Source organism: Echiichthys vipera, assembly GCF_963691815.1.
Source record: "Echiichthys vipera genome assembly, chromosome: 2".
NCBI lineage: Eukaryota > Metazoa > Chordata > Actinopteri > Perciformes > Trachinidae > Echiichthys > Echiichthys vipera.
The window spans coordinates 18,796,264-18,806,589 of NC_139827.1; the positions used below are offsets into that span (position 1 = coordinate 18,796,264).

General features: G+C 40.8%; 2 protein-coding genes across 2 annotated transcripts; both read left to right on the plus strand.

Moving 5' to 3' along the window:
• Window positions 1-378: 378 nt before the first annotated feature.
• On the plus strand, window positions 379-3,361 carry LOC310964261 (glutamine synthetase-like; the record flags this gene model as incomplete). The annotated part of the gene is made up of 6 exons (XM_083937320.1): window positions 379-501; window positions 650-799; window positions 941-1,084; window positions 1,235-1,356; window positions 2,078-2,277; window positions 3,058-3,361. The coding sequence occupies exons 2-6, from the start codon at window positions 715-717 to the stop codon at window positions 3,359-3,361; spliced, it is 855 nt and encodes a 284-aa protein (XP_083793446.1). The 5' UTR covers window positions 379-501; window positions 650-714.
• A 1,550-nt stretch (window positions 3,362-4,911) lies between these two features.
• Window positions 4,912-6,249, plus strand: LOC310964269 (D(1) dopamine receptor-like; the record flags this gene model as incomplete). The annotated part of the gene is made up of 1 exon (XM_083937332.1): window positions 4,912-6,249. The coding sequence occupies one exon, from the start codon at window positions 4,912-4,914 to the stop codon at window positions 6,247-6,249; it is 1,338 nt and encodes a 445-aa protein (XP_083793458.1).
• Between the last annotated feature and the right edge of the window lie 4,077 nt (window positions 6,250-10,326).

Genomic DNA, 10,326 nt, shown 5'->3' on the forward strand with positions numbered 1-10,326 from the left:
ATAGTTGTATTTCCCTTTTGTCAGACACAAAGCCAAATAACACAGTCCTGGAAATGGTTCAAGCAAGCTAGACCGAGAGAGCTAACACCTCAAATTAATTTTATTTGCTGACAGGTGAGAACAGGAGTATAGTCTACCTGACTGCTGTTCCTGCTATTCACCCTGATTATGTGTTTTTTTCCCTCTTGACAAGATAGGTGGGCCTCATCCTCTCATCAAACTTGAAACATGAGGAGAGGGGTGGTGCCCTTGAATCGGCTGCAGGGACCTGTTCACAGCCTGTGCGTCATGCATTCACCGATCAGGAGTGCATATCAGCATATCCTCTGGAGAAAATCCTCATGTCTTTCCAATTTGAAAGCCATCGGAAAACCAAGAGGCACTTTCTGTCTCTTACAAAAGGTGCAGAATGCCAGGTGACATACATTTGGATTGAGAAAACTGGAGAGTATCCACAATGTAAAACCAGGACTCTGGACAAAGAACCAACAGGAATCAGAGGTATATTAGAATGAAAGAATGGACACTTTGTAGCCGACTGTAATCCCTTTCGTTATTTTAATGGTAGCATTGTTGATTTCTTTCTCACTCTTTAAATGTTGTGCCCGATGTGTTCCTGTTTCATGTATAAAGTGTAACTCCTTGACAGATATCCCAGAGTGGAATATTCCTCGGACTAAAGGGGACGTAATAATCGAACTCACTTTGGTCCCAATGAGAATGTTTCGGGATCCTTTCAGACTTGACCCTGAGAAACTTGTTCTTTGTGAAGTGCTTGACAACAACCGAATGCCCAAAGGTAACATATTACAGTACTGTCTGAAAAATCAAAGGTGTCTGCTTTATGTAAATATATACAGTGGACCATAAGTTTTGATGTGTAACATCGATTGATGTTGAACATTGATTTTGAACTTTTTCTTAAATTTTTCCCACACAGGAAATAGTCAGCGTTTACGGTGTGCGGAAGTCTTGGAGGAAGTTCGAGAGTTTCAGCCCTGGTTTGGGATGGAACAGGAGTACACACTGTTTGGTTTGGATGAACATCCCTCTGATTGGTCACCTCGGGGATGCCAAACGACAGGTGTATTAAGAGTATTATAAATCAATGTGCAGTTTTTTATTGTTTAAAATGTATAATGTAATGTTTGAAGTAACTCTTACAATTTTATAATGCTTTTTAATTGGTACGGTTTTCTCACAGAATCTTGTTTTGTGTTTGTTTTATTCTCAGTGAATTCTGCTGTTCAAATCAGCAAAGTGTATGGAAGAGACGTTTATATCTGTCACTACAAAGCCTGTCTGTACGCTGGTGTGAAGATCTGTGGCACCAAGACAGAATCATTTGACCCCCAGGTATGAACTTCTTGTTTGACTGGTTTTGAAATATTTTAAACTAAACAGGTTTTCTATAGTCTTAGACCCAGCAGCGCCTTGGAGCATGTGAAAGAAATTCTCTGGAGTCCTCAGTGTTTCTCAAATCATGTCTTTACTAAATACTGCATGCATACAGGAGAGAGTCTACCCAACCAGGTCTCAAATGAGCTCTGCCTGTCTCCAAATCTCTTCAGCAGATATACACTCACATCAAAGCATCTTACAAACACAAGGACATCAAAGTAACAAAAACACCCTACCCAATGTTTATGACCCCAGTGGGTGTTATCAGTGTTTTACGACACCCCAAATGTCACCATTTGCAAACCCCCTGTGACTCCTATCCACAATCCCCCCCAGCAGTCATTCACAGCTTGACTGTTATGGGATTTACATCATAGATAAATAAAGAGTTTTTTACAAAAGAAAGTTAGGTCAATCTTTGGTTATTTCTCACAAGCATGAGTTGGCAACTGTACATATTAGTTAAAATGTTTATGTTTACCTCTGTTCATTTTTGTAATCCTTGATTTTAGCTGTATGTATATTACTGCGTTTGTAAATTGAGAGTGACAAAAAAAATTCCTTGTATGTGTTCACACTCTCTTGGTCATTAAAGCTTATTCAGATTCTGACTGGTGGTACATGTATTAGCTTATATTAGCTTATAGCTCTCATGATTAGTGTTTTGTCTCATTAGGGGAAATTCCAGGTCGGCCCATGTGAGGGGATTGAAATGGGGGATCATCTGTGGATGGCACGCTACATCATGCACTGTGTCTGTGAAGACTTTGGGATCGTTGCCTCCTTCAAACCTAAACCCATTGAAAACAACATTTGTACATCAAGCTGTCACACCAGCTTCAGCACCAAGGAGATGAGGAGCGAAAGGGGACTTAAGTAAGTTTAGACTAAATGTGCCCTCGGTGCACAGCAAAGAGGCACAATGTAATGTGTTTTTTTTAATCCAATGCACTTGTAGTATTTTTTATGTTGTTTTACTCTAGGATGACAACAGGTGAAGAGACTACTGATGAAAATTAGCCTTTAAGCAAACTTGAGTGCATTAACATTATTTTAAAGAATGTTAATTAAAACAATTCTTACCTTTCTTACATGCCTCACAGCAATTCCCTCCAAAGTCCTACCCTCTTCCCCCTGCCTGACCTGTAATGCTCCCAACAACAGCTGTGCTGAGAGAAATGCTGCTTTTGAGTGCAATGGGAAGTCCGAAGTTTCGGACCTCTAACTCTGCAAAGGGCACTGAAAAGACTATCAAAGTAAAACTACGTACCCTGAATTCGTACGAGGTTTCACTTTGACAGGCATTTCACTTTGCCTAGTTAGAGGTCTGAGACTTTAGACTTCCCATGGCACTTGAATGCAGCGTGAAACAGAGCAAAATAATTCTATTTGGATCAAATAAAATGATTGGTCAGACTTTTATCAGAAATATATAAGAATTGAATATCGATGAGTTTAAGCGCCTGGGGGATTTATTTTACATTTTAGTGTACCATACGCTTATTAGGAGCATTTTTAGATTACAAAAGAAAAGTTTAAAAATGCCAGAAAGGTAAGAATTGCTTATGTACACTGTCCCATTTCTTAAATGATTCTTATTATTATTTAAAATACTGCAGACCCATAAATAAAGATCTGTTCTCTTTAAAATTACAGGTATGTTGAAAAGGCAATCAGAGGACTGACCAAGCATCACTCTCAGCACCTCCGTGTTTATAGTCTACACAGTGGTGCTGACAACAGGAGTCGCCTCACGAGTGGATGCTCTACCTCCAGTTCCCATGACATTTCTACAGTCATAGCCTGTCGTACTGGTAGCATGTGCATCTCTGACCATGTCAGCTGCGGGTACTTGGAGGACCAGCGTCCTGATGGCAACTGTGACCCTTACGCTGTAATGATAGCTTTGGTTGATACCTGTCTGTTGGGAAGCCATGGCAAAGATGATGATGTGCAATAATGCAACTCCTGTAGTCATGTGCATTTATAAAAAAAACAAAGAGATCAGACTTATTTGCAAGTTCACCTGCAGAAATGTTTTGTTGCATGAACAAGGTGAAACATTAAAAATAAAATGAATTATATTTCAGGCCTGTTTTTTTTTCTCCCTGCAGAAACCTGTTAGGTCTTGAGTTTATGTGTACACTTTTCCACCCTGAAAACAACTTAAAAATGTAAAAAAAGCTGTAATAAACATGAGAAACAGAGATGGTTGAATAACTTGCGCAAAAAGACATGGACTTATTGGCAATGGAGCCAGCAGCATAGGCCCGCCAATTAAATTGTACAGAATGAAATGAATTTCCGCCAAATATAAAGACATATAGGATGCTAATAATGAGAAGGAGCTGTGGCAATGGACATACACAATATGTGAAAACAACCCAATACTGTATGGCAAGCCGTCTAATTCAACAACAGTATTATAGGTCATATTAATAAAGCCACAAAAATAGATTCAGTGAAATTAGTTAAATTAAATAACTCCTTAAAAAAGACCATTCACAATTAGTCCAATGTACCAGGTGGATGGGAGAGAGTCAGAGGAAGTGAGGCGTGATGGACAACATCATCTTGGATGACTTATTGTTTGTGACTAAATTATCCCTTTTAGCTCCTCTTTTCTGAACTACACCCTGTGACATGTGTAGTAAGCTGAGTGGATAAATACTATGAACTGATGGTTTTGCTCCCACTTTGTTCATTCTTACCCTTAAATGATTTTCTAGTTCTAATATCATATTATTTGTTTTATTTCATTCTTATAAAAAATATTCGATTGTGGACTGATTTATTCTATTTAATTTCTAGTAGCCATACTTTATTGTGCTTGATTGTATTTACTCACTTGGGCCTGTGAATGTTCTCATTTGTCCTCATTTGTCCAGGTCATAGTTATCCCCAAAGTAATTTCAGTCAGTAGCAACTGGACTTGGTTATTTGTCTAGGAAGACGTTTCACCTCTCATCCAAGAGGCTGAGATGGTTGGATGAGAGGTGAAACGTCTTCCTAGACAAATAACCAAGTCCAGTTGCTTTTGACTGAAATTGCTTTGGGGATATTTACTCACGTCACTGAAATGAAACACACTTTGCATCATCTAAATATTCTGACGTCTGAATATATGTAGTCAGAGATCGCCCTGTTCAATACCCCTGATGACACACCTGAATCAGTTTAAATGGGACAAAACATTGGGAAAGGAGCGGAATATTAAACAATAATGCTGAATATAAATAAATTAACACAGAAATTGCGTGACATGTTTGTATTTTTCTTGGATATTAAACTTCTCTCAGCCTCGCGCGTCTCTGCGCTGTGTTGTCAGTGAGTACCAGCTGGTGTGGTCCCCAGTAAATCTGCTCTGCGCTCGGAGCAGCAACACAGTTCAGTCCTACTGGAGCAGGACGCGCGCTCTCCACTCTGACTCTTGTTTTTTCTGATAATGGTGCAAATGGATGGCTTTCTTGTCCTTTTTGTTTGGTATGTGGCCGAGCGCATGACCAGGCAATGAATAACACAACTGGATTGACACGAGTAGGAGCTGGCAGTCGGGGGGAGTTACCGGCAGTTTTAACGGGCTGCGTCCTGGCGCTGCTTATTATTTGGACGCTTTTCGGCAACTTCACGGTGTGCGCAGCCGTTTATCGCTTCCGACATCTGCGCGTCAAAGTAACTAACATCTTCATCGTGTCTCTGGCTGTGTCGGACCTCCTGGTCGCCGTGCTGGTGATGCCGTGGAAAGCTGTGGCTGAGGTAGCCGGTTTCTGGCCGTTTGGAGGGTTCTGTAAGACCTGGTTGGCCTGCGATATTATGTGCTCCACGGCATCCATCCTCAATCTGTGCGTCATTAGTGTGGACCGATACTGGGCCATCTCCAGCCCTTTCCTCTACGAGAGGAGTATGAACAAGAAAATGGCCTCTGTTATGATCGGTGTGACCTGGACAGTGTCCGTGGTCATCTCTTTCGTGCCCGTGCAGCTGAACTGGCACCGTGCGGAGACGGGTGATCCGGTTGGGGAGGATTCGGATGGGAGCTGTGACTCCAGCCTGAGCCGGACATACGCCATCTCTTCCTCCCTCATCAGCTTCTACATCCCTGTGGCTATCATGATTGTCACATACACCCGCATTTACCGGATAGCCCAGATGCAGGTCCGGTTGATATCCTCCCTGGAACGGGCGGCGGAGCACGCGCAGAGTTGCCGCTCGGACGAACCCGAATATTGTCCTCACTTGTGCACGGAAATCTGTGCCAACTCATATCACTCTCATATAAATCTTCATCCTGGTTCTCAGCGCTCTAGTCAGTCACACCGGGACCTCAAAGTCTCCATCAGAAAGGAGACGAAAGTCCTAAAAACTCTAAGCATCATCATGGGTGTTTTTGTCTGCTGCTGGCTTCCATTCTTTGTCCTGAACTGTGCTCTGCCCTTCTGCCCCGGACCAGAGGCCCACCGTGGCCCTTACTGCGTCAGCGAAAAAACCTTCGATGTCTTTGTGTGGATCGGCTGGAGCAACTCATCCCTCAACCCTGTCATCTACGCATTTAACGCGGACTTCAGAGAAGCCTTCCTGCGCCTGTTGCGCTGCCGCGGACCAAGGTGCTGCGCCGCGGTGAGCGCAGCAGTGGAGACGGTTATGGCGAGCAACGAGGCCGGACACCTGAAGCAGGAGAGCCCGCTGAACGTGAAGCTGGACGTCTCCTGTGCACTGAATACCAGGGGAAGCGAGGACAGTGGAAACACAACGGTGACTGTGTTTTATCACAGAGGGACTTCCTCGGGGCAGGTTACAGACACTGAGGAAAGTAAGGACAACGACAGACGGACGCAGATACCTATGTGACACCATTTATGAAATCTACGTAGGGGTCAGAGAGCAGGGGCAGGAAATAAGAGGCTTTGAATCGGAATTCACTACCAATGCGTAGTCAGTCAAACATCCATGGGAAACAAAAGCAGCTATATAACATTTGAAAAATATATGTTTCACAAGCATAGTCAATCTTTGGGGATCATTGTTAGTGTTGGAGCTGTTTTTTATGTGTACTATATACAGGTTCTTTGTATTCACAGGCTGTTTACCCAAAAAGGGATTTGTATTCTTTGTAAAATGCATTGTTACACTTCGGGAGCTTGCAAAATTAAAATGTGAGAACAACTAGCCCTTTTCCTTAGCAGGACAAATTAGGTCCATCTGGGTAAATCAATCCAGGTCCACCTGCATAGATGACTGGGTTTTTCCAATAGTCATCTGAAGTTAAATCAAGTTAAAAAGAAACTTACAAGAAAATAATTGTCTTTTTCCACCATATCGCAATTATTTGAGTCATTTTCTATGAAACAGCCATGAAAGTTAAATAAAACAGAATGAGGCAATCAGCTGTACGATGGTCAAAGTCTTGGATCAAGCTGAGACAGCCTCAATTTGAATTGATGTTGTACATGGATGATAAAACACCCTAAAGTTGTAGTCCATAAGATTTTCATCTAGTTTATTGTAAGTTATTATCTATCAAGAGTGAGTTAAAACAATGGTGATTGATCACATGACCCACTAATGAAAGCGCTTATATTTGCTGCTTTACCGAGAAATACGATTTTTCCGCACTAAGATCTAATGCGCTGAAAATTAAGTGACGCTTACGCACGATGTTACCCTTCTCTCTCCGGACCTCCTATCAGTGTGAAGTATGTTAAAGCAGGTGAGAGCTGCAAGTCTACTGACATCATACAGTCAACACTGTTCGGCTTCCAAAGGAACTCTTGGAGATGAGGTCCCAGAAGCGTGCCTGCAGTTACATCTTACAGCCAAAACAACCGCTAGAAGCAAAGTATCTCAATTCTTACAGCTTACAGCTTCAGGTTCACATTACTGAATTAATATGCCTTATTTCGAGCCTATACTCAAATGAAATGCTACTGCAAACGAGTGAAATATTTCATCCATTTTATTAGGAAAACAATGACATTTAGATTTTTTTTACAAATGAGGGTCGGTATTGTTGCAGTGTGGCTTCCATTCAAGGCCCTTGCCCACCATGAAGAGACAGCTATCAGAGGCCAGGGTTTCTCTGAATCTCTAGAAATGGGATTATGTAACTAACTCACATTAGCACCTGTCAGCTGTACATCTGTGAATGCACTGTGCACTCTGTTCCACCCCCCCTCTATCCCCGGAAAGAAACAAACATGAATAATTTGTAAAGGTTGTTCCTGTGAAAGATGCCCTGACCAGTGAGAACACAGAAGCTTTTACAGTGACAACCCTGCTCTGTGATGAACTCTCTACAGATTAACATCTGTTCATTTTTGTTTAATGAGTCTTCCTTGTTAGTGTTGAATATGAAAGTGTGCGTTACTGCCTCAAGGAGCCATGAGCCTTAATGGAGCAAACAGGAATTATGATTCCATCCTGAGCTGCAAATATTTTGGTGTGTTTTTGGTGACTAAATTACTATTATAGGATAAAAAGAAACAGTTCTTTTGGGAAACACTCTTTTTCGCTTTGTGGCAGAGAGTAAGATGAGAACACTGATACCACACTGATGTCTGTCTGTTAAATATAAAGCTACAGCAGCAGATTAGCTTATAGCTTTGCACAAAGACCAAACAGTGGGAAACTAATAGCACAAACTAGACCTATGATGACCCATAACACCATTGTTGTAAAGCTTTGCAAAGAAATTTACGTGTAAGGTATTTATAAAGCCACTACTAATTCTTGCAGCAGTTAGCACATGTTATATCATATTTCTTTAATTGGTATAAAAAACAAGGTATAACAATAACAATACAGTGTGTTACAGGAGTTATGTGTCGACCTATTTCTTGAACCAGGAGCAGTTGCCAGGCAACCAGCAGAATTACTGTAGCCTTACTCTTAAGTTCCAAGGAACAATGTTTGACATAGCGGCTAAACAGTGAATACAACTTCTGCTTCTGTTACCTTATGCCATTGGGCCCAATCTTTTTTTTTTTTTTCCCATTGACTTACATTGTGAAAGTGGCATCTGTAAATTAGTACATCTTTATTTTTTAAGGTACACCAGCTTCCCATTAGAAAAAAGTAAATAGCCCTGATTTAAATCAAACAAAATTCCCAATAGCCTAATCCAGAGTTATTTTCCACCCTCCGTTCATGCGAAGCAGTTAAGCAACTTCACAGTCCTACCCAGTTCTCTGGTAATTGGAATGTGGTATTGATAAATGAGCTTTAGAGGGACTGTGAGGCGGATTTTGTTACCTTTGGATAGCCAAGGCTGCCAGGTTTTTTGCAAAGCTAAGAACCCAGCTTATTTACCGACAGGAGAGCGGTATGGGTCTACTCATCTAACTGCAAGAAAGGAAGTTATTGTATTTCCCCAAAATGTCAAACTTTTCCTTTAAATTACACCATCAACAACTAATAGACAATAATAATAATAATAATAGTCTAACAGTCTTTATTTCCAATTTCACTGAAACTGACATGTGCTGTCTCTATTAGGCACCGGTGGTAACATGTTTGTTTTTATCGACAATACACAGGAATGAGAAAACAGAAATGGTAGTGAACACTTTATAACTGTTCGCAGAGGGGAAGCATGTGCAGCCTTTTGGTGCTCACTGTGTAATGGGCTTGTAACCTACATAGGACATCCATCAGCTGTAGGAGTCTCCGACTGTAGGTAATGTAAGAATAGTCAAATAGGATTAATAAAACATAGGTGAAATACATTTTTTAAACTGTGTGAGTCTCCCATTTACAGCCATTGCATGTAGGTTACTGAGCGATAAGAGTAATTACAGGCCTGACTGAAGTGCAATTCAGACAGAGTGTGTGGTCCTTTCTCTGAGGAATGATAAAGATATGATAAGAGGATGATTAATGATGAGTAATGTCTGTCCTTGTTTCATTCTTAAGTCACCCAAAAAGAGCAAATTTTGGAACACTTTATCCAGTTTAACAAGGCAATATTACCTAAACAGACAACAACAACAGAAAAAATATCCCAATGTTTAGATTGTAACTTACAATGTATTCAAGGCTGCCAGTCCAAGAAAAACATCCATCGTTTCAGGAAATAGTCAAAAACAAAATGTTTACATTGAAGTTACAAAGTCCTCTAAATTCTGACTTTAGCCCGATGTTGCTACAGAGCCACACCTAAGTTAACAGAGGGAGAAGGGAGGGTGGTTGGATGGATCAACAAAGCATCACAGACCGCTCATTTTCAACAGTCGACAACTGGTTTCTTTTTTAAAATGACTGTTCGCTAACCTTCAAAAACAGTTTTTACCAAGTAATGTGATTAGACACGAAGCACACCATAAGTGCTGATACACATTACAATAACACTGGGTCTTTCAACTATAAGAATAACTCTACTTGTCTAAGTATTTACCGTCAATTAGCTTACATTCAGGGTCATTCTTTGTATCTTTCTTAGATCGTAGCAAACTGTGCACTGCAGAGATTAACATATTTCAACCAAAGCATTTAAATAAACAATCAAATCATAATCTGTTGTTTTAATTGACACCTGTACTTATTAAATGGAAAATATGCATTTCTATGTTACTAACTGATGGATTTGCTTTGTCCTCCTGCATACTCTCTTTTCTCCCCTGATCCAGTTTGTGAGACCTTATAATCCCCTTCAAACTCTGAGGGGACACTGGATCAGATCCTTGCATTATTTGCAATAATCCTGGTACTCTGGAGGGAGAGGTCACTCGTCATTATAACAGATAAGACATTTAGTCTGGTTCAGTCCTGGCTTACAATCATGTCTATAATCACACAACACATATATAAATTATCCTCTATATCCTTTTTTAGAAATCTCAGAGCAAGTCTGAAAAGTGTACACTGTGTATGTTTTATTTATGAGTGTGTGTGTGTGTGTGTGTGTGTGTGTGTGTGTGTGTGTGTGTGTGT